We start from the raw sequence: 24234 nt of genomic DNA on the forward strand, positions 1-24234 counted from the left end.
GTCCCCACCGCACAGAAGTGAGGTTAAGCGCACCAAGTTCTAGATGCAGCTCGCTTACCTTGGAACGGTGACGGTGAGGACTGGGCCATATGGATATGCTCTTCGTTGATCAGGTAGATTGGCTGGTGTTGAGCAATCTCCACACTGGTGCACACATTGCTTTCCCCGTGAAGAAAGAATGTGAAGGCACATGACAAATGTTCACTGGAGGAGGGGGGAGACAAATGAGAAAGATTTATCAGCATGGTAATGAGCTCATAGGAGGTCGGGATTCCATAGCTTAGCCCCAGATTCATACCCTTCTGTTTCGTCACTTGTGGCTACTGAGTACGGGTTCACTGCCTGGCTGATAACCATATACGACAGAACGACCTGTCACGAAACAATGTTAGCATCTGTCTTGAGGATTTGTTTTCCTACTTGTTGTAATTAATAAGATTGTTACAAACAAATGGGATTTTAACCAGGATTCAATTAGTAAAAGTAAGGGTCTTCAGAAAGAAAAAGGAGTTCTTCAAAATTCACTCTGCAATGGGTTCTAGCTGAAAAGGAATAACAAAGGCAGTAGGAAGGATGTTTGTCTAACAGCTCAGGAGAACCTCCATTAAGCAAAATAAAAGCACATGAGTACTACAAAAGATTGACAAAGGTCTAAGATGAATTATGGATTTGGCACTGACAATTAAGCTGAATTTGAAATTAATGGTATTTAAAATGTTCTCACTTTATTCTACCTATGGAAAGACCTCCCATCATAGTTAAGTATTTGCTTAAATATTCCTTTCCACAAAGCCACAAGAAAAAGGAAACAAAACATTTTTCATGCTTTTTACCATCCTTTTAATCAACTAAAAATTTACAGACCTGAAGTGGTAATTATGCGGAATTTTTCTGTCCAATACAATAGCTGCACATAATTTTAAAGGTGTTGGCTTTGGCACTGAGCCATCCATAATGTAACCAGTGTTTTAAAGACAGCTTTTAACTACCTCCACCAAAAAGAAATAACACAGGCAACTATAGTCATTTCACTTCAGTATTTAAGTCAACTGCCTACTCTACTACTGCCAGCTACTTTTAAACAAAAGTCACTGTGGTCTAGAATAGGAAGCTGGTTTACCCTCATTAAATTTCTGAATTATTCTACACACCACATAGAAAACTTTTTGTCCGGTACTACAAGTTACTCTTCTGTGAGCTTCAAATACCACCACAAAAACCCCACAGAAAATGGTCAGAAACAGAAAAATCTGGAGAGGAAAGGTTACTTAAGTGACAGATAACAGCTAAACTTCCTTGGTGGTATCATCCTGTATTCAGAAGTACTTTGTAGCAGTCATTTAATTCCATGAAATAAAAGTTTTCATTAGATTTCCATTTTCACAAGGGAAAGAAATTTCACTGTCATCAGTTTTTGCAGAAGTAAATTGATCATTAATTTACATAGGGCGGGGGGGGGGGGGAGGAAGGGAACAGGATATGGGAAAAAATGCATCATAAATTCCATATATTTCTATCCAGCTATCTTGCCCCAAGAAGGAAAACCAAAATCAATTCATGTAACAACAAACAAAACCCCCAAAAAAACCCTCAAACCAAACAAAAAACCCCAACCAAAAAACGAACACTCTACCACAAAAACCAACTAACCACTGATTTCTGCATATACAAGGAATACAAAAATAAAAGCAAAGCTCAATTATTTCATCAAAACCCATTACTTTCGTTACATAGGATCATAGCAGTTAGTCCAAAACAAGGTCTTAAGACCTAAAAAAGATGAGAAATCTGGTCTAAGATCAAGCAGAGATAATCTCTGCAAAGAGTTCAGCATGCAGCAGGTCAGCCTTTCTAAAGCAGAGAGCAAAGCTATTTGTAAAGTGGTAATTTTCAACTCCTGTCTTTAGGATATTACACAGCAATCCTGATTCTGCAAGCTTCCTACAGTGTTTGACTGTGAAAGTCTTGCTTGTCTTCTATTGAACTGAAGAAAAAAATAGCCTTCTGGGACCACACAGGGACTCTTTCAAGTCTCTTGCAAAGTGGTCTGGCACGAACAAATCACGTGCGATCTTATGCAACAGTCACAACTATCCATAAACACCATCAGAATAAGAAATAGACAAAATCAGAGTTTAAAAGACAAAAGATTCATTTGTTTTTGCAGGGAAGGGAATGCACGCCACTGATTTTTTCAACTGAGATTCAGCCAACACCAAAATTAATCACTAAGTTAAGAAAATTAAACGGCCTCGGATTAAAAGTGTATACAACTAAGCACGGGAAAAAAGATACGCAAATGCAGTAATAGCTCATTTTACTTTCCTGTAGATATGACAGATTAATGAATAACAGTAATAACTATTACTGCTCATGAGCGTCAGTAAATACTTCATTAGTGAAAGAGGGATCATTTCTAGCACCGGATCCAAAGTAAACCATGCTCAGCTATAGGAGTACCAAATCTCATCCACTCCAGTATTCCTTTTCGTCAGACCACAGCTAACAAGTCCTTGCGTTACGGTACTGAGCACCGGCCGGCCTACGCGAGTCCAGCTTCAAGCTGTCCTTCCTCCCCCTTCCCCAGACCTTCCTCCTGGGGCGGCCTTACTGTGTGCGCAAGAGAGGAAACGGTCACAGACATTTTATGCTCCCTCTGGTGCCAGAGTCATTGCTATAAGCTCAGCTTTCGAGACCAAAAATAATAAAGATCAAGGCCTGGGGACTTCCTACATTCCTCCTAAGCTTCTGGCAGATGCCGAGTAAAATGTTTACTTTAGTAACAAATATGAATTTTATTTCAAGAAAACAGCGCCGGCCCACTGCGACGGATCCCGCTCGGGCACGCACATCCCAGCCTCCTGACATTCCTGTCCTCGGTACATTTCACACAATTCCTTAAATACCAAGCTGCAGAAATCACTCGCGCTGCAAATGTGAGACAGATCTCCAAATAAAACTCAAGTAGGAGAAAACTGACCAAGCTAAAACCAGTCAGCCTTCAGAAGCAGACTAAGCACTGAGGCTTTTCTTCTAATAACGATGTAGCTATAGCTCTACAGGGCGCATCAGGACCTAACATGCTCTGATAGACATAAATCGTTCCGGTCCCCACTAGAGTCTTCCATCAGTGTTTTATCAACATCCAGTTTTCTTAATGGATCTACTTCTCTTTGTGCTAACGAAGGCACCATAAAAAAGCTAAACACAAAATGCGGATCTGACTACAGTTCAGCACCATGTTCAGACCGATTTTATTTTTTTTTTTAATTTCAATTTATTTCAACCTAATTAAAAAACTGCAGCTGACGAGCTTCTTAGAATCCGCTCTACTACCTCTCCAGGTTTTTAAACTTACTCATTTGTGTACTCTTTTTTATCTCCCTGACATTCAAAATATCAGAAACCACCAGAGACGCATGTGAAATGGTTTCCAAACTATCTCCCCTACTCTACAAAGTCTGTTGGAATACCTGGAGCTGTCAATTTATACCTGTTCAGAACAAGTACAATAATAAAAATACTACCAATTTTGAATAGCTGCATTGTACGTTTACTTTGCATGTATTAATATACACAAGGAACAAACCTAACTTCAGAATCATGTTTTTGAACCTACGCTGCTGCCCAGAGGAAAGGAAGAAGGGACAAGAGTCTCTTTAGGTGGAAGTGTGAAAGCAAGGTGCCCACCCTGAGCAAGGCACCAGGCACGCCTGATCCTTATCAGGGGAGTACAACGCGCCGTGCGTCCCCTAGAAGTTCCAAATCAGAAGCCTGAATCAGACTGAAGCACCTAATGCATAAAAAACCCCAAACGTTGGAGGCATTTGAAGTTATTTATTATTATTAAAGTGAAAATGCTCAGCCAAGTACCCATGAACTTAGTATGAAAAATACTTCAGATGCATTAATTCAGCTACCTACCATTTATGGTTTGAGCTTTTTAATTTCTTCCTTTCCTTGTTTTTTTTTTCAGGCATACAAACAGTGCCACCAGAGGCAGTGGTAGCTGCAGCAGTTTTCCATCAGAAAATTTCAACACAAACTTAAGTGAGACCTATTCTTTTCATCCTATTTTATAAAAGCAGGAAACATTTAAAAAGAACGCAAGTCTGTAACGCTAGTCTCGTCACCCTACGCAGGAATTGTCGCCTCTTTTTTACAGGTACCTTTTCAGAAACCTTTCTTTCCTTTACACGTGACTGACGGCTGCCTGAGTTAGGCTGTCTTCTTCCCAAATGAAATATACAGCCCTTATACAGAATATACGTTATTTCCAACTATAGCTGCATGAAGGCCGAGGGCTCAAGACTGCTGAGCACTGTGGTCCTGAGCCAGCAGAACACATGAGCATATTCTTTCAAGAATATTTCCACTATATTCACTGAGGGAGACTCATCTGCTAAAGCTAAAATAATTGTTTAAATAAAAAACTACTATTATACAAAGAATACAAAAAAATTCACTCCCCAGCTACACGGTGACAAATATTATGTGCCATTTCCCTTCCTTTTATTTTGAATCTGTTTCAAAATAAAATCTGTTTCTGTTTAGATCCCTACCTTTTCTGAGCAAGGAAAGTGATAAGAAAAAGCCCCCCAAACCCAAACAGCAATGTCATATAAGGTTTTGTAACAAAACAAAAGATCTATGTCCTTCTCCTAAGCGTTGCAGGCATATTGTTTTCTCCATAACACACAAAAATCTTCAAATAATGAGAATTTACACTGATGAAACCTTCAATTTGGCACCTAATCACCTGCAACTGGCAACAACTGTCTTTCAGATGTTTCCTCTGGGTTCTTCGTTACCTTAAATAACCTTTGAGGTGCCTAAAAACGTAGCTGAATACCTTGCCTGTGTAATATTTAGGATCTCCCATAATCTTTATGAATGCCAATCCCTCAGTTACTCTAAATGACTTAAAGGAAATAACATTAAATTTACTTATATATAAAATTCAGATGAGGATTATGAAAACATGGCTATGTTTAAACTACACAACATTGGCAGAGAAAGGAGAACATCTGATGGATTTACGTATTTTTTTCCATTTGTTAGTAGGTTTATATAAATACCCAATGGAAGCTGCGCTAGCCTGCATTCTAACTTTAAAGAGATTATTTCCATACAAATAAGCTCAATGAAAAAAATTGCCAAGGTATTGCAATTCATAACTGAGTTTTGAATGTGAGAACTAAATGTACGCCCTGTGTGCAAAGTCAAACTGTACCTCATAACAGATTTCAAAATCCCTCATTTTGGATGACAAATGTGGAAACCAATTACTTCAGGAAAATAATAATAATAAAGTGCCAGTAACAATTACTTTGGGACTGGGGGGGACAGGGATGGATGGACGACACCAAAAAGAATCTACAAAAAAACCCTTAAAAAAATATTTTTTTCCCTTATTAGAGGGTAAATCTAAAAGTAGTTTTATGATACAAATTTTATCATTATTATTGTAATGATTTAAAATAATTCACTGGAAAGCACTGTTATATTTTGAAAAACGCTTGCTGCTGTGCAGCGTCCATGTTCGAAGCTCGGCTTCGTCCAAACACTGCAACCTACTTACACACCCAGAAAGTGCAACGGGCAACAGATGACAATACTAACACTAGTGGTTACTTAGAAGAATGTGGTGAAAATTCGAGAATCTTGTATTTGCAATCATTCATCTTGGTTTTTGAACAATTTCAAGGATGAGAATTTTTTTAATGCTTATTTTTCTGCAGACAAGCTTGAGCTCCCCTCCCCTGCCACCAGGCTGCTGGCAATCTCTTGTTTCTCTCCTTTAGTTTATAAGCAATTGTCCATAGAGTCAATGACTGTGTACAATTAATTATATTTTATGACCACTAAATTGTATGGCTGTTCTAATTCCCCTCAAAACTAGGATTGGGATCTGAAACTCACAGTTACGCCAAAATAGCTTTATCAAGTCTGATCTCAAAAAAGAGGCAGCAGTAAGCCACACGCATTAGGAAAACAGTCATACCAATGAGGCTAATCCCTTGTTTGGTGTAGACTATAAAGAGGGCATGAAAAGGCTCTGCACAGATTTGGCGCATAAGAATAAGTGAGAGCATAATAAAAGAATTTCCTTTAAATTTGTCTAAAGCAACGGGACATTTATCCGCCGGTCACAGTGGCAGTCTGGACAGGAGATGGCAGCACCTAGACACACCTACAGTCAGTAACTCCAACAACCCAGTAGGAACATTACCTCTTTTTAAATAATCTGGAAGTAAGTGTCCTCAGTGAAGTTTGAACAAGCTCCCTCAACAACCACACACAACATGATGGGAAGAGAGAAGTCAGACCTGTTCCAACGTAGAGTGGCCCATGCATTCTCCTTGAGAGAATGAGAGAAACCATGCACTCTCATAGTGCCCAGGTCTCCAGTACATTCCTCTGGGACATATGATGGTCCAGTATAGGAACTACAGGGACCTGCCAGGCAGCTGTGTTAGCAGAGAAGGCTTCTTCACATAGACCAAGAGAGCAGAAGAGGACCTGGAACAGAGACTTCATCAACAGCAGCAAATAAGAAAGGCCAGGACACATTTTCTGGTCCTTCAGAAAACAGCACGTTCATCTGGTAAAACCTCCTCATCCCCCAAAGGGAGGCATCGTTCACACTGATTTACTGGAAATGGTCCTTGGCTGTGCTATCCCCAGAGCCTCTCCTGGGCATTGCTTTGGAAGAGTGCTACCTCCCACTGCTCAAAGCTAAGTAGGGAGCATGCAACAGGAAAGCCGTCTGGATGACAGCACGCCAGTTCTTGAGATCATGACCTGTCTGGTCTAATAAGTAGTGTAGATACAGTCTGAGAGGCAAAACATTTATGTGGCATTTCTCGTGCTTGCAAGTACCCCATAACATACTCTCGTCCTACCCGATGAACTCTGAATGTTGCCCAAGCTGACACAAGACACAGTTCGTTTGCAATAGACGTTCAAGAAACATGGCATAATTAGCAACGTTTTTTGCAGAAACCACAACTAAACAGAAACGAAAAGCATTTCCAGACATGAGACAAATCCAGAGCTTTCTGGATACAACAGCCCTCCAACAAACAGTGGGCAGCACAAAGCTGGCCACATCTCCGTACTAGGCACGATACCCACGTAGTTGGTTCCTCTATGCTATAGCCTCAGACGCAGGCCCATACTCAAATATGTGAAATGGCAATCTATAGAGCCTATATCGTGCTCTACAACTCCATATATTAACCACCGGTAATCCAGGACTTGCTGCCCAGCTGCACCCGAGACACGCTGCGCGTTAGAGCTGCAGAGGGCTGTGGCGCTGACCTGCAGCAGCCCCTTCAGCAGCTTATTTGAAAGCTAACAAAGACCCAGCTGAAACCATGTGTTGCAGCCACTTCACTGTATCACAGGACTTGAAACATCTTTTCTTCACGTGACACGCACCGTTGTCTCACGAAGGAGGGGGACTGATACTGGGAGAAACCTGGTTACACAGGGAAAATAATCTGTGTTTCTGTAGCCATTTCTGCCCAAAGTCACACATTTTTGTACAGCAGAGAATAAGAATACAGGAGACCAAGTTAAATCATATTGCTTTGGCAATTACTGCTTTCCTCTCTTTTTTTTTCGTCTCTTTTTCTCTCTGCACTCCCCCCCCCACCGCCCCCCCCCCAAAAAAAAAAAACAGAAGGGGGAAGAGTTCAGTTCCCAGAACTACTCAGGCCTTTTAATGATTGTATTTTATGAGTGAATAAGTTGTCTCACGTATTCTGTTAGTTTTTTTTTTTTTTTTAATGTATGAGAGGCACACACAGAAACTTGGTATAACTATTAATTACCTTTAGTGCTTTTCCAGTGGCGGAGTGAAGTTCTAAGATAACAGTTTCACAATGCAGCAAGCATTTAGGTAACATTATCTAAATACTTTCTGTGTTACAGAGTCATTATCTCACCACTTCCTCAGCTGTCACCAACAAAACCTCTTGCCAAGCCTGATACATGCCCCACTATCGAGATTCTCTCCCTGATCCCATCTCCAACGACCTTCTGTTCTTTTCTCTGTGTAAGTGTATGCACAAGGCGACCTGCTGGCCTGGAGGGATGCTGGAGTTTATACTTCAAATGGATACATCAATCTGCAGCGTGACAAGGCTAACAGCGATATGAACACCTCCAAGAAGTCAAGGGGAAACTGCCGCACATCGCATTAGCTAACACTTTGAGGAGTAACTGTGGTCTCCCTACTTACAAGACCTACTTCAAGTCTTTGCTGGAGGAAAGGTCACGTACAACGTACATAACCTTTAGTATGAACACAGCAAGCTGCTCTGCATTTTCTGCACTGGCTGTTTACGATATCTTAGATTAAGATAGTTCCATGTTTGCTTTTTTAATGACCTTAACGAAGATGGACAGGGCTATATGCAGAACAGCGTAACAGGGTTTACACGCTGTAAGCAAACTATACTGCGACAGTGCTCGAGCCTAGGCGGAGAGAAGTTTTTGCTTTAGGAAAGGTCACCGAGCTTTTGCCACGCGACCTCTGCAGGGAGGAACCTGTGCCGCAGTTACAGCCATCTCACGCTTTCCCTGAAAACTATACCTATAGGGAAATAAGCATATTTTTACAACACATTAAAGCAGTGTTTAATATTTAGTTTATTTTTTATTAATGGATTATTTAAAATGTATAATAGCTCCTCCAGTGTACTGGCATTGATATTTTCTTCCATGTACAACTGAGCAGCAGTTTTATTCCTGTGATTCTTGATGAAATACTACACCACAACAGGTGAAAATCTCCCATAAATATTCACAATAAAAACGTTATTTTTCTATATTAAATAAGTGTTGCATGTTGAACATGGAAATTTATTGATTTATTACCAGCTGCACATGTGTATATAATGTGGCTTGTCCAAATATGCTGTTATGATCTAAAATTTGCTTCTTGTTATTTTTAAGATGAACTGAAGTAATTCCTAGACTGTTGATGGTTACTAAAGAAATAATCTAAAACAACACAACATCCCTGAATAATTAAATTAGGCACCAGGCTGCCATGACCAGGGCTACGTATTTCTTTTCTCTATATCCAGGGGCAAATCCTGCTCTTCGTACCAGTTAACACCAAAGGCAACATGGAGTAAGAGGGAAGGTTGAAAGCCCCCGGATCAAGGATGATGTTTATCCTCATACCATAAAATGTGGAAATATGGGACAATAACAGATGGCACGAAAAGGTTGGTGAGTACATCTCCTAATATAACAATTGAGCAGTAAAATCAGAGTATGGCAACACAGAATTTTTTAGTTAACACTTCCTGACTAGAAGCACGACGCATCCAAACTGACTTTACATGATTCCTGCTTTGCAGGTGGGACACGGTTCACCTCTGACGGGATGCCACCTGCAGATCAAGCTTCAGGAATCCAAACAGTACTATTAACTAGGTGAAGATTATGTCCATCTTCCTACTAATACGTACAATTTACAAATATTTAGGGCACTTCAGGTTAGAAAATATGCTGTCTGCAGACAAGGTCAGACGAACAGAAATAGTTTCCCTCTAACAGAAATTCAGATCACCTAAAAAGTTCATGTGCTAAGTTACTAGTTTTTAATAAAATCCAGATCTTACTAATTCTACTGAAGACCAGATAAAATTGACAAAAAAAAAAAAGTTCTCATGGATCTACAAAATAAGGTTTCTGCACTGAAATAACAACCCACACCCTCCCCTTAGCAGCGGGTAAGTGATGCAGCCAGCACTGTACCACAACATATAGCTCAAGGCGCTAATGATTATTGAATGCCTTTTTTTCTTTTTACATGTGTTACACTTCAGAATAGTGTTGATTTAGAACTACAACTATTTTGAATTATTTAAAACATCAATACCAAAGAATGATTCTGCACGTTTGTCATATTCATTAGGAACACAAATTGACTGTGGTAGGACACTGGATCTTGCCCTGATAAGGAAACACAGGAGTTGTTGTGACCATATTTTCACTGTAATATAGGATATAGGCTTTACAATAAAACAGAAAAGCATACCAAAAAAAAAGAAACGTGACGGCTATTAAAGGTACATTCAGGTTAATGCTGAAATAAACACACATTTTTCACTGGAAATTCTGAGCTTTTTCAGATACAAATCCCCAACAAAAATCAGGACCTTCCTCATAGCTGTACCAGTATTACCAGTTATTTTAAAAATAATAGCACCAGCCGGTAAAAACTACAAAGTGAATGACAATTAACTAAAAAATTGTCACAATGGATGCAATCTTTCCTGCTTTAGCATACTCAAAATACCAACATCAGGACAAATTGCGTATGTAACTTCTAAAACCACTGCTGTTATCACCTTTCTGACATCCCTCTCTCCTTGTCTGAGTCACTGCGTTTTCGCACAGTGTTTGAAATGGACTCCCCTGGAAAATTCGTTTCCATAGAAGATCTAACACTCTTTAAAACAGGAATGCAGCCAGATAAGTACATATATTCAAAGTGACACACAACTTATTCATGACACATGAATAAGTTACATGTTAAGTTACATGTGGTATCTCCAAAAAAGCCCTCTTGTTGTGCTGTTAGTCTTAGCATTTTAGTAAATACCATACAGGCATAAAATCACCTCAGAACTGTCATGAGCAGTTGTGCTGTAGGGATCAGGGCTGAAAAAAAATTCCTTTTGAATATTAATAACCCAAAACTCAAGAACAAGCCTGACTAGCACTGATGGAAGTTCGCCAACCAACTATTCCATTTTTTCAGCCTAAGGCATAAACTGACCTTTCCTTAACAGCTCAGTACTGCAAAGTTTAAACCCTGGGTTCTCCTTAAATTTAAGCTTTCCTTGGTAATTTTATCACAGATAATACAGCTATCAATTACTTCACCTCACCAAGTGAGCGCTATGAGAAGCACTGACTGGCACAGTTGCACAGTGGCTCCCCTTTGGGTCACAGACCCACATATAGGTGCAGCTTTGGAAAAAGGAGGCTTCCCCTTACCCCCCCTTAAGGATGCTTTCAGCAGTCATAAAGTGCGTAAAAATATTATCCTTTCCATTAATATTTATGCCATGCTGCTCTAGAATTAGCAGCTGTTGCACGCTGGCCATTGGCGGGCTACTGAAACGTCCAACACCAGGCACCTACTCTGCCAGTCCGCCGCGCGATCCGCCGGACGTCCCAGCCACGAAAGCAGAGCCCTCCTACCCCTCCGGAGAAAGGGCGGAAGGGCAACGGGATTGCTGACACTCGACACATGGCGGGCACTAGCACGTATTGAACAAGTCAGTCTGCAGAGTCTGGATGATGAAAATAAGACGACTCTTTTCACATGGAGTTAGCGCAGTTTTCTACCTTATGCCCTAACTGCACCAGCTGTACATGAAGTCAAGTCAGTGCCGTAATCACGTTCAGCTTATAAACAAGAAGAATATTTAGCACACAGGTACGTAAGAGCATCACACCACATTTACATTAGGAGCTTTGTTTTCATAAATTATTACTGCTTTAGGGGTAAAGCCACAAGTCATTATCGGTCCCGCAGTAATTGTGTCAGACAATACTTTTCTTTTATGTGTCCTTGTTGCACAGATTTACCCAAAGCCACAAATAAGTTTGTCACCACACCTCTGCTCTGTATTCTGTTAGATTCAGAACTGCACAATTTTTAAAGATTATTAACATGGGATAATACAGAATTTCTTCTATAACAAAACATAAAAAATGTTCTCCCTCTGTCTTGTTGGTTACATCACAATTAGCTCTGAAAGCTAAAATGGCTTAAAATTTACCTTAAAATAGCTTTGATCTCAATAGCAATTTGTTAGAAATTATTACTCTCAATACCCCTGTTAACTTGAAAGAATACTGTGAAATAGATAAGCATTACTGTATGTATTTTATAGGGGTACTACAGAATTATGTATGCAAAGTCTGAAATACCACATTTTTTGTTTATATAATACGTGTGGCCCTTTTTGTACAAATAACGTAGCTCTGAGTTTTTCAGTAACCAAAAATCCCCACATTTTCCTCAGTGTGGGAACACCTAGTTGAAACAACTGCCACAGTACTATTCAAACAAGGCTAGAGAGACCTAAAGAATTTAAAAAAAAGAGAGAGAGCGCGCAAAACCAGCTGGCAATCGGTCTACAACCCTAGCTAGAGAGCTTAAAGTATAAGGGGAAAAAAATACATGAACATAAAATGATTCCCAGATTGCTAATAGCATCAGGAAAGAAAGTGAAGCAGATAGTAAGACACTGCCACTGAAACACTCCTGCAGCTTTAAAATTATTTTGTCCAAAATCTTCAAAGATTATAAGATCATTGTACATAAATCCTAAAAATGGGGCTCAAAGATAAAAAAACCTGAGGTCTCATAAAAGAAAAGACAAATGTTTCTTATAATAATAGAACCTAATTTTCTAAAAAGCATGTAAGTCTCCTTTTTCATTGCTTTTTGACTAATTTGAGAAGCACTGGCATGGTAACATCAATCCACAGTAATCCATAAGTTAATAGACACTACAATTAATTTGCTGTATCTCAATTTAAATTACTTCTTCGCTCGGTCACAAAGATGCTCTCCAGACACGCACGCAGGCTCTGTCACCACAGTTAAGATACCAGACCATAAATACATAGCATACTTTTGACATATAAGTTATAAAAATAAAAACACAGCATATCAAATGCCACTCCTCCTCTCAGCAAGGCCTCTGAACACATGCTTATTTTTGCTGTCTGTTTGTGCCGTTATGTAGGTTAATGCACCCTTCTCCCCTTCACCCCCGTGAAAGCCGAATGCTATTATCCAAAGTAGCATTATATTAGATTAAGGCCGTTCAGAAAGGATATTCTTGAAAAAATACGGCAAACTGAAGGGAAAGAAGGGACATAAGCCCATACTTTGTTATCATTAAGTTCACCGAAGATGAAATTACATTTATCAGTTTCATTCACAAAGCAAGCACATCAGCAGGGGGAAATGGGGTTCCTCAGCCAGCTGTGGTTTTTTTTAAACACAGAAAAAGAGAGGAAGAATATTATTCTCAAAATCTAAAAACGATTGATGCAGTTTTGATTTGGCCTTTCAAACAGCTGCTTACCTTGAGCACCTCAAGAGAAAAGAGAAATAAAAACATTACATCATGAGTTTTATGTCATAGATTCACACAACACTAAAAAATCCCAAAGTCACCCGGTATTAAACCCATGTACCCCTTTTCCAGTACGAGCCAAGTTTTAGTTTTTCTTGCACGTGAACTTCAGCACTGGGAGCCCTCCAGTGACGAAGCAGCCATGCTCTTAGAACGTCTAAGCCAGGTAACTTCTGACCATCTCAGATCAATTTAAAAATGACAACTGGAAACAGGATTTTCAAGTGCTTGAAGACTTGATTGCCCTCCGTGTCCACCCCTCCCCCCCTCCAAAATCTGATACCTTTATGTATTATAAACCTATGATAACAACCCTATTTTTAAATTACAGAACATGAAGAGACAGGAATCTTGATGGAGAGCTTTCATATTCCTAGGACTTGCAGCTAAACTCTTAAATTTGGCTGGGGGCAGCAGTAGTGTAAAATTAATACCTTTTTGTCCCCTAAAAGGAAAAAAACTCAACTATACTTCGACTGAACTAGAAAAAAAACCAAAATACCCCACACAGAAACAAACCTCAAAGCACAAAGTATCCAAATCTCTCCACATCTCTTTGTACTGCACACCTTGCTCAAGTACCAAGGACTAAGCCTACGATGTCCTTCACGCTTCTATTGAAGAGCACAAGGTTTAGTGAGTTACACAGAACAAACCCAAATTTTTGAGAGTCCTGAACCCCATTCATTTTACAGCAAGGTTTCAGAGGAAATTTGTTATCCTTTGCTGTTCTGTCTGTAAAGGAGACTGCAAACTTGTAAATACCTGCTAATATACATTTAAATTTGTGCTGTAAGCCTGCTAACCAGCTGTCCTTTAGGAGGATGGTTGCACAAAATTATTTCACATGCGTCCATTATGCAGTATGATCACAATTCATAGAATAAGTTTGATGATCCAAAACAATATTAAGCAACATGTAGAAAATACTAAAACCATGAAAAATGCATTAATTTATTCATTGCCATGCATTTGTGATCCTTCCACTTTCAAAGTAGAGTTTAATTGACTAGTTTAGAGACCAATTAATCCCTTTACATTTAAGTCAATCACTGAATCCTCTCCAAATAATTTAGCTTCTACATGCTGACTCCCATTTGATGTCCCTGGAGAGCGAGTGCATTTGAAACAGGTGGCACACAAATCACATTGGGTAATAGAGAAAGACTACATTAGCAGGGATATGAAGTATTAAAAATGAAGACTCACAATTCAGCCAACCATATTCCCATCTATTCGCTAGCGCTCCAGTTCTCAGTCATGTCCTGAATGTTGTCTTTTTTTTTTTAATGGCAATTGCAGGTCCCAGAAAATTATTTTAATTTTCGTTAGTTTCTAGTCCTCATCTACCCACTGCTCATCTCTCCTCTCAGTATAGTCCTACCGGCTCTTCTCTATGTCACCTTGGTCTTCTGTCTTTTGTATAGGTAAGTTAATGCTAAATTGGCCTGAATTAATTCTGGAAGACAAAAATCTTGTCTACCCTCTCCTTTCTTGACTTGAAAGCCCAAAATTTCAGGTTCTGTAATAACCATCTTCCTTCTAGGATTACTCTTCACTAATCAGGATTTAATTTTTTCTTGCCAAGCACCTATACCTAGTTTAACAAATTCAGCCCCGCTGTATCACTTCGTATCACTTCATGAAGACCATAGCCTCATTTCTTTATAAGGTACTGGAAAATAGTTGGGCATCAAAGATAGGGAGAGCTGGATCTGTCAGCCAAGGAAATCATTACTCAGGTGGGTAACAGAGATATCTGACATCATCCCAAACCAGCAACACCATCCTGGGGGGGGACAGGACGGGACGGACACACTCAACACGGACACAACACCACAAAAAACACCTGGTTTTGGTCTACTAAAACCACTCACAGTCTCACCAATATTAGAACTGGATAGGATATCTTACTTTCCCACAAAATAACACATTGAAGGCTATCAGGATGAACATGGGGATTTTTCTATTTAAACAAAAAGGTAAATCTGAAAATGAGTCATTGAGTTCACCTTTTCTATAAGCTGCCTAATCAAGCAAGTTTAAAAAGAAAAATTATTTCACATGAACTGTGGTTAACACCACCACCTGAAACCATATGAAGCTCAGATGAATAGTAATTAAAGGAAAATATTATTTCTGTCCAAACATTTACACAAACATTATAAACAATTTATCTGAAAACTAAAGAAGGTATGTTCCAAGAACACAATTCACGAATATCACATGAGAAAATAATTATTCTACCATACTAACTGCAAGATTTCTTGGTTTCAGCTCCACCAAGTATTCTTATAACATAAATTATTTCCTCCATAGTATTTTTCTCTTGAATTAAGAAAAAGTTTCTGTCTGAAACTGCTTCTAAAATGAAGAAAACCACCACCACACACAAAAACATTTCTGCGGTGAGAAGTATTTCATATAAATGCCTGGCATACCAACTATGTGCCTTTGCAAGAATGAAACTACGAATACGGGTGCAGAGCGTGCTTATCCAAACAGAATATCTCATGAGAGCACCCATTCACGCTGAGACACCCTGAAACAAAATGACCACCAGAGAAAGGAAAACCAGTACCATTTATTCGTCTTCAGCTGCGATAAGCACTTACTGATTCTCCATTCTGAAGCACATGAGCACTTTGTGCAAACCCTAAGTAGGCTTAGTCCCTTTAAAACCCAGCGCCTGTGCCTTGGCCTATATTGCCATCTATACTGCTGACTCAGGATCTCTGCCAGTTCAAACAGTTCCTTCGGCAGGAATGTGCTGCAACCATCAATTTTGCACTGAATTCTCACCCACGTAGAGAAATGAAATGGTCGAAACTTTAGGCTAGTTCTGGGATGCTATCTATTGTGATGGCGCATGCTCGTTTGCAAGTGAGAAACAACCCTGTTCAAAGTGACTGCAATCCAAAAACAGAAACAAAATTACAGAAATTACTCTAAGAGCTGGCTTAGTCTATTAATTACTACGCTACTCCTGCATGTGTAGAGGCACTGTGTGCAGAGGTCTACATACATGTAATTCTGAGCTTCGGCGGACGATGCAAACCCACATTTAAGTAGCACACAGGGAAATAAGATGCAGTTTGCCCTGATCTTCAAGCCAGCCTCACCAGATAAGGGACCGAAAGAGAATCTAAATGCAAGGAAAAGCTGAACTCCATAAGCTGTACGTGCAAGTTATTATAAGGTAAAGTAGCCATACTTACACGTACCTCTGAAGTGTTTAGATTGTACGAGGTTCATGAAACTTTCCTGAAAACCCCTAAGACTTCATTATTTCTCACAGGTCACTGAGATTTGGCAGGATTTTCCTCAAGGTCAAACACACTCTCTTCGCGTGGTCAATTAAATACTGTTAAATTTTGACTGAATTATAGGGTGAAGAAAAAATAAATAACCACTTCCCAATGCTGGTTCCTCCTCCCCCTGCCCAGTAACTTGACAGCCTGCCAAAATTTCCGAACATTTAAAATCAAGTCCACGCTACAGCTATTACCGTTACCATCCTGTTCCCAAAGAATCCAGAAACAGAGAAAACACAGGTGTTACCAGTAAACGTGGGAGAAGGGAAATGAGTTAGACTGGAAATCACATTGATATCCCTCAGTATAGTCTGCAGCTTCAGGATCCAAGTTTTTTCAGTCTAGCCTATAGAAAATGTCTCATAATTAATATAACGGAGCCAAAAGGAAGAGAGATGTACATCCATTTCCTCTACTCTCATTTTTTAAGCTTCTCGCTTTTCCAAGTCATATTAAGCAATGCCTCATCAGCTACAAAGCACACTCAGAGTTTCTTTAGAAGCTATTTTGACAGCTAAAAAAAAAAAAATCTTCACCCCCAAGGAATCAACTTCCACTGATCCACACTGCCCCTCTGAAAGAGCCTACTGTAACTTTGTCTAAGGCGAGGCTGGCTGTTTAGATGTACATCTTCAATCAATGGCTGACACGTTATGTTTTGTAGTGTTGTGACTTGCCATTTCACTGCCGCTCCGAACGAGCGAGGCAGCCCGAGAATACTTTGCTGTGTTGATAGTTCAGAATTCCTGGAATGGTTCAGGAATCGCGCCTGCGAGTCTTCCCACCACCTTTATTACCATGGAAAAGAACAAGTGCTGCTATAAAGAGCAGAGAACTGGAAATAACCCAAGATACTGACAGGAACGGTCGAAGACCATCCCTACCAGGAAATTCTTGCACAACGTCAGCAAGAGTCTCTGTTGCCTCTTCAAACTTTGGTCTCTGTAGCGGCACATCTTTCCCTCCGTGGCGCGGACAATGATTTTATGCAACATGCAGCCTCACCCAGTACTGTCTGCTCTCTCTCATCCCTGAGCTGCCTGGATCCACCACATCCCAGCAGTTAGAGCATATGTTCTATCCTGGTATCCCTCTGCTCCAAAGGAAAAAGAGCTAACAGCAGAAAGAAGAAATTTCTCAGTAACACCAAGCTGCTTTGTTTCACCCCTGGCATCTGAAGACAGGCAGAGTCTTCACAATATTGTGTTTACATGCCCTGTGAAGGGGGGTGTCGCCTCCTTTTGAAAATATTCTGGTAAATGGTGGGATTGTTCACCAGTCTGATTTCTATCAGGAAACACGAGAAGGTTTTTGAAGATGCGAGTACAATAGGCTGCATAATCTTAACACTGTTCCCACAGAGACGTCAGGCTTCCATCACGCGCTTAAATAGCTGTCTGCACATAGGCCTTTATCAAGCTCCTTTGTTTTAGCACAATCAACTACTGCACGAGATACATTCAACTCTTACAGAAAAAAGGACAAATATATACACACGAGCAGAAGAGCAAAGAGGAAAGTCAGAGCGAAGGTTACAACGTGTGGCCTTTTGTGTGGAATAGGTTGGTAACACTAAGATTGCAATTGAATGAAAGGAGGAGAGAACATGCAAATTATTTCACTTTTTCCTTTAGGGCATGTGATTTCCTCAATACGCAGGCTACCCACCCAATTTAACTATCGGAAAAAACACAAGCCTTCTTTGTTGATGCCTAGTGACCTATTAAAAAATTCCACTGTAAAATGAGACTGTTTTCAGGTGCTACAGAAGGTCTTGAGAATCAGTGAGATGATTTTTTACAGACGGCAATAGATACATTGCACAAGAAGGTACTACTGAGCTCCTTTATTCCGTCTGAAAAACTTTTTTGACCTTACTGTCACGGGAATGACAGAACTAGCCTACGGAAATGTCCTTTTCAATAGAATGGCAAAAAGGTTAAGTCCGCACTTGCATTTTCTTCCAGAATTTAAGTCTAAAATGTAAGATGTAACCGTTTGCACAAAATCAGTACAGAATGGAGTCGCACAACGTTGTTTAAAAATATCTGCAAATTCACTCTGTTCTCAGCTTGAGGGGGAGAAGAGGCGATGCTGCCCCAGTGACATCACACCTGCATCTTTACTACTTAAACCCTGTTACCATAGCAACCGCTACGGTCTCAGTGTCACTCTGCACAATCACTAACTGGAAATGGAGTGTATGACAACCCAAACCACCACATACTTAAGTGAGAGAGAATGAGAAGCCTTCTTTCACAAGGGTTAAAACAAAGGCCTTTACTCCCTCCGAGTGCTTTTGTTTTGTTACCATGGACTTATACATACCTCCCAGCAAGCACAACTGAACTTCAGAGAATGTGCTAGTATTTGCCACCACATCCGACGCCAGGCGAGGAGCAAAATGGGTGCAGATGGATGGGGCTTTATTTTTAGGCAGGGTGTATACTGTTCCTTTGAGAAAATCCAAAGCTTCGAAAGCAGTACTGCTGATAAGACCTCACTGGGGTGAAATGCAGCGCAATTTTGGGAAAATCTAAAATCCTCCATGTGTGGAAGAGACTTTTAAGTTGGAATTCCTTGATAAATAGATTTTTATTTTTCAATTTTTTCTCATGACAGATGAAAAGCACACCAGAGTACGTTGAGTACACAGGTACATACCTCTGAGGAACATTTAGTCCAGAGATGTAACCAGTGAGCAGAAAACACTCCGCAAACTCCAGCTGTCTACAGTCTTTTGTTTTCTCAGGAGCTGACTCACATGTTAAAGAAGAAAAAAAAACTGTCTATGTGCTTTAATTTTAAAACATGTCATTTTACGATTGGCACATGAAGGAAATGTATTAGGGATGACCTCAAAAAAAATTAATCAGTGGTGTTATCTTCTACAAGTGATTCTGAGCCAGATTCAAGGAATTACGTTCAGATTTACAAACTGTTTGTAGCAGGACAGAGGGCATTCTTAGTGAGGCTAAAATTTTTGGAAACCCTTATGCTAGGTGGTTTTGAGAATCAGGCTACAGGCATTTGTCTTCTGCACACAGTTAAAAGACTGCCCTTTTTTGATCTTTTAGCTTTACCAATATATTAATAATAATAGTATTTACTTCATCAAGATGTGGCTTTATTTTCCTTCAAAAGTAATTATTGAGAAGAAACAGCAGATTTAACAAACAGCAAACTTCAAAATGGCCAAAATATAACAAGAATTCTTAAAACCACTACAAACATCAAACATCACTCTTCAAGGAGAGAGTATTTTCTTAGCACTGATTTGGTGGTTTTTTTTGTTGTTGGTTCCCCCCCACCCCCCCCACCCCCGAATTAATCAGAGAAGATCCTCTTAGTAGTCCAGCTGAGAACAAAATTCTGAATGGATTTGAATTTTTTGGGCAGGCAGAAAGTATGAACTGTAAAACAGGTTACCAAGTTAAGGAGACACACAAGAAAGTAAAATATTAATCTTGTAAAACCTACTTCTTCCTTCCTTTCAGTGAGGGAAAATCAAGTTAGTTTGGAAAGTGGAGTGGATAATGGGTAGTTTTGTTTGTGGGGTTTTGTTGTGTTTGGTTATTGGGGGTTTTTCTTGGGTTTTTTTTGGAGAGGCTTGTGGGTTGGGTTGTTGTTGGGGTGTGGTTTTTTTGAGACCTTGACTCTTTAAGCCAAGCCTGGCAGACCTCAGTAGAGTGTTACTGCTTGAAGCCCCAAACCTCTCTTCCCACTTGTCATCATTACTGTTAACCTTGTCAGAACAAATCCAACAGATTCTGTGTTTCTTAACATTTCTCTGGGCATGTGAGAAATACAGAATTCCCTTGTACAGAAAAAAAGACTAGAGACATCATCATTCAGTTGTACAGTCAAACATGGAGCACAAGTTGGACTTATATTGTACAGAGGTCCCACAATCTTAAATTTCTTTAAATAATCCTTTTTCTTATTTTAAATACAAAAGCAGATCATAAATAGACACTATCAGGCTTAAATATCTTTAAATACCTTTAGTCTCTGGATTAAAATGTAAAATATCATTATTATATTTTCATTTCATAGCACAGCAGGCTCTTCCCACTGTCAGAATCACATGCAATTATGCTTTGTGAAGTCCACCTTCCCGTGTTATTCCCATGCTCCCCACCTCAATAGTGCTGGGTACAAAATGGGGAAAAATAAACTTTTAATGCTGCTTCATATCTCAGATTGGACCCTCTCCCCTCTTCATGGAAAATGAATGGACTTTTCTAGTCTCCCTCACTTCTTCCCCCTCTGACCCCAACATCCTCCATCTCACTGAAACAAGGGCTGACAAAAGTCATCATTTGTGGGGTGTAGCCCCTTTCTGGAGGATGAGGCAAAAGCCCACCTCCACCGTCCCCACGTCTCTATTACACCAGTAAAGTAGCAACATGAGCACACAACGGCAAAGTTATACAAAACAACAGATGCCAGATGGGGCCAGGGGCACAGCAGATACAGGAGGGTGGGGGGCGTAAGTCTTCAAATCGATGTATGGATATATCAAGGATGCACAATTTGAGAGACAGCTGCAAAATGTGCACAGACAGATGAGTAAGTGTATACCTACACGGTATCTGTGTTTCAGGCACGGGCTGTAAGCCCTCTGCAATTAGACTAGCATTTTTATAGCTTCATGAATTTCTATGACATTTTGTGATTAAAAATCTGCTGTCTTTCATCACAGGATAATACTGGTAGGCATGTTTTTGGATAACAAATTTAGGTATGAATACCATGAATATAGATTCAGAGTAAGTCTACTGTTTATTGGTAACGTATTTGCAAAAAGAAAATCACATGGATACTCTATGTCCAAGAGCACAAAACAGAAAACACGTCAGAAGCTATAAAAGATTTGGCTGCACTCCTGCTGGGAACGCTGCTTGTTAGACACAGAATTCATACATTTATGTCTTCCTTTGTTACCCTCTAGTAGAGGCAGACTAAATTAAGCACATCCCTGGTAACAGTGCCTTCCTCTTTGACAGAGGAGTTGAAATGAACAATCCCATTGTAGTACCTCTTATGTCACTTAAGAAATCATCTGTCTGTACTTTAAACAACACTGCAGTAGAAGAAATGAAAACTGCTCTTAAAATAACATTGTACCCCCAGTAAGCCCACCATCAGCTTAAATAAAAGTTTTTGAATGCCCTAAATCAGTATTTAAGCAGTAAAATACGCTTCACGTACCTACACAGAGCAGAGAACTGCCACTTCAAAAGTATTAGTACTTTGCAACTTTCTACACACTGCAATAAATACACAGAATGGAAACAAAGACAAATACTACTACTACAGATTCAAAGAAGCTAGAGGCCAATCCGTTTAAAGAAAGCACCTGAATGACTGGCTTAAGAATTTTTTTCTAATGAACTATATATCCTGTTTCAGTGAAGAAATAAAAAAATGAAGCCTACGCCATTAATCTACGGTTCAATGCAATTACTACAATGTGGGACTGAAAAAGGTAAAACAAATACAAGGCTTTAAAATTGCTCATGACGCTAAGACGCTACAGGAAGTCATGAAGCAAAATATCCAAACGGAAGAAAATCTTTTTTGTTCCTGCTTATACTCAGTCTGCTTCAAGAACAAAATCGAAAAGCAGATACAGAAAATCATTCTTTAGATACATCCATAAAGTTACAGTCATTCAGTCTAACGCACAATGGCAAAAATGACGACATCAGAATTTCTTTAAGATATGGCAAACACTGCAAGTGGGAACGCAGACAAGCAACAAATAACTTCACTCAGTATTTTGCTTCAACTTCATTCCCACTGCAGTATTAGCTGCCAATACTGAGGAGCTGACAAGACAAGTATGTCACGTGCCTGTGCTCTCTGTACTTATGGGAGACTTAAGTTTTGCCCAAACCAAACCAAAACAAAACCCCCACACCAAACAAACTCAGCCACAAAAACCCAACCATTTCCTCATCAGCATTTGTCAAAACCAAGCACATCTCTAGAATTTTATTCAGTTAACATTAATTTAAGGTCAGTACTTATTGGTCTTCATATTAAACGTGTATTTGCCAGTACGACACTGCTACACAACTCAAAAATGTTCTATCTGATTTTGTACGCTGTTCCAGTTTCTGGAATAAACGGGAGCGGCGCAGCTCGCCCCAGCCCCCCGCAGGTGCCCGAGGCATAGCTGGCCAGCCCACACACCGTGACATCCCAGGGCCACCCAGCGCAGAAAAGGCAAACCAACTCTCCCGCGCGCAGTGCCTCACTGCAGTCACTTGGAACTGTGCGTGGCACCACCCTAATGGCTCTTAGCATTCACTTTTAGTCAGAGCAGGATTCCATGAGAATCAAATTTCTACCCATGAAAGAGAAAATACTGAATATATGAATGAATGATCTCAGAATTTCTGCAAAAACAGAGGATTGGCACTTCATTGAGAGAAATAAGAGAGCCTTGAAGGCCATGCTGGCTGACAATACAATTAAAAGACTGAAGCAGGGAAAGGAAATTGATTTATATTCTCATCTCATCGTTGTAACTTTGGTCAAACCCAATCACTTAAGTACGCACTTCGCCCAGCCCCATCTACATTTCTCAATGAAGTTTTTTAAGCAACTTCATAAAGCCCATTGAGAATTCAAATGAAGAAAAAAACCCAAACAAACCAAGGAGCAGAACATTGATGATACTGAGGAAGCAAAAGATCGTAACGCCATGTCTTACCTCCTGACCAAAGCCCAACCACCAGAGACAGCAGTCCAGCAGGTTTAAGTTATTACATGTTATTATGCTCCAACCATCGGCAACACAATTCAGCAGGAACTGCTCAAATTTCAAAAAGAAAAAAAAAAAGCACCCCTCTTCCCTCCATCCCCAACACAAAACCCCCCAGCTACATTAACACGAGCCATGAGTGTTTTCATACTTTCTTGGTACTTCAGTGGCCTATAAGGATCAAAGTCCCTACATTTCTAATGCGTTCTGTAGACTGCTCTTTCCTCTCTTTAAGGTACTGTTAGTTAAGACAGACTTTCAGAGAAAAAAAAAAACAAAACCTTCTCTGCTACACAGAATTTTACACAGTCCTTGTGTAAAACTTAAGTGTAAAATTAATGTTTGAAGCATAGGTGTTTTTTAGCACTGGCCAGTAACACATAAGCAACAGAAGTCATGAACATTTTGTGTTCAGACAGCCAGCGACTTGCAACGAGTATCAGTAATGAGACAACTAGTGTCTGTCAGTGTGTATGCATTATACACAAGTTTCTAACGTTATGTAAAAAGCTACACATTTGTATTTTACACAAATATAACTCTCAACAAGTATCTGCTTAGAGGAAGAAACATTTCACTGATAAAAATTAAATTGTACATTTGTGAAAATATATTTATATATTCATAGGTAAAAATATTTTTGTCACACAAGTAGTCTGTGTCAAAGTGAGATCCGTATCACAAACCCGCATGAACCTACTGCTATTTATCCCAGTATCCCAGTACTGCGTAAGCTGGAGAGGTTGACAGCAGTAATGGCTAGCAATGGCCAACCAAGTGTTGCACAAATCCTCCTACAAGGCAGTTTTGGTATATAGTGATGGGACAGGATATTCTTATTTCAATATTATAATTAGTCCTCCACCAAGCTTAAAGGGAGCCTGTTCTTTTTGGTACTCCTAAGAATATCTTGAAAAAGATTTAAGAGAGTTGGAAACAGCCCATCTCATTGAAGACA

At 39.8% G+C, this 24234-nt stretch overlaps 1 protein-coding gene across 2 annotated transcripts in view; it reads right to left on the reverse strand.

Moving 5' to 3' along the window:
* Positions 1-24234, reverse strand: part of MED13L (mediator complex subunit 13L) — a 203718-nt gene that overhangs the window by 55680 nt on the left and 123804 nt on the right. For both annotated transcript variants that reach the window (XM_075110712.1, XM_075110714.1), the window contains one exon: positions 59-204. In XM_075110712.1, coding sequence (XP_074966813.1) covers positions 59-204 — 146 coding nt within the window. The remainder of the gene's footprint in view (positions 1-58; positions 205-24234) is intronic.

The sequence above is a fragment of the Phalacrocorax aristotelis genome, chromosome 15, assembly GCF_949628215.1.
Source record: "Phalacrocorax aristotelis chromosome 15, bGulAri2.1, whole genome shotgun sequence".
NCBI lineage: Eukaryota > Metazoa > Chordata > Aves > Suliformes > Phalacrocoracidae > Phalacrocorax > Phalacrocorax aristotelis.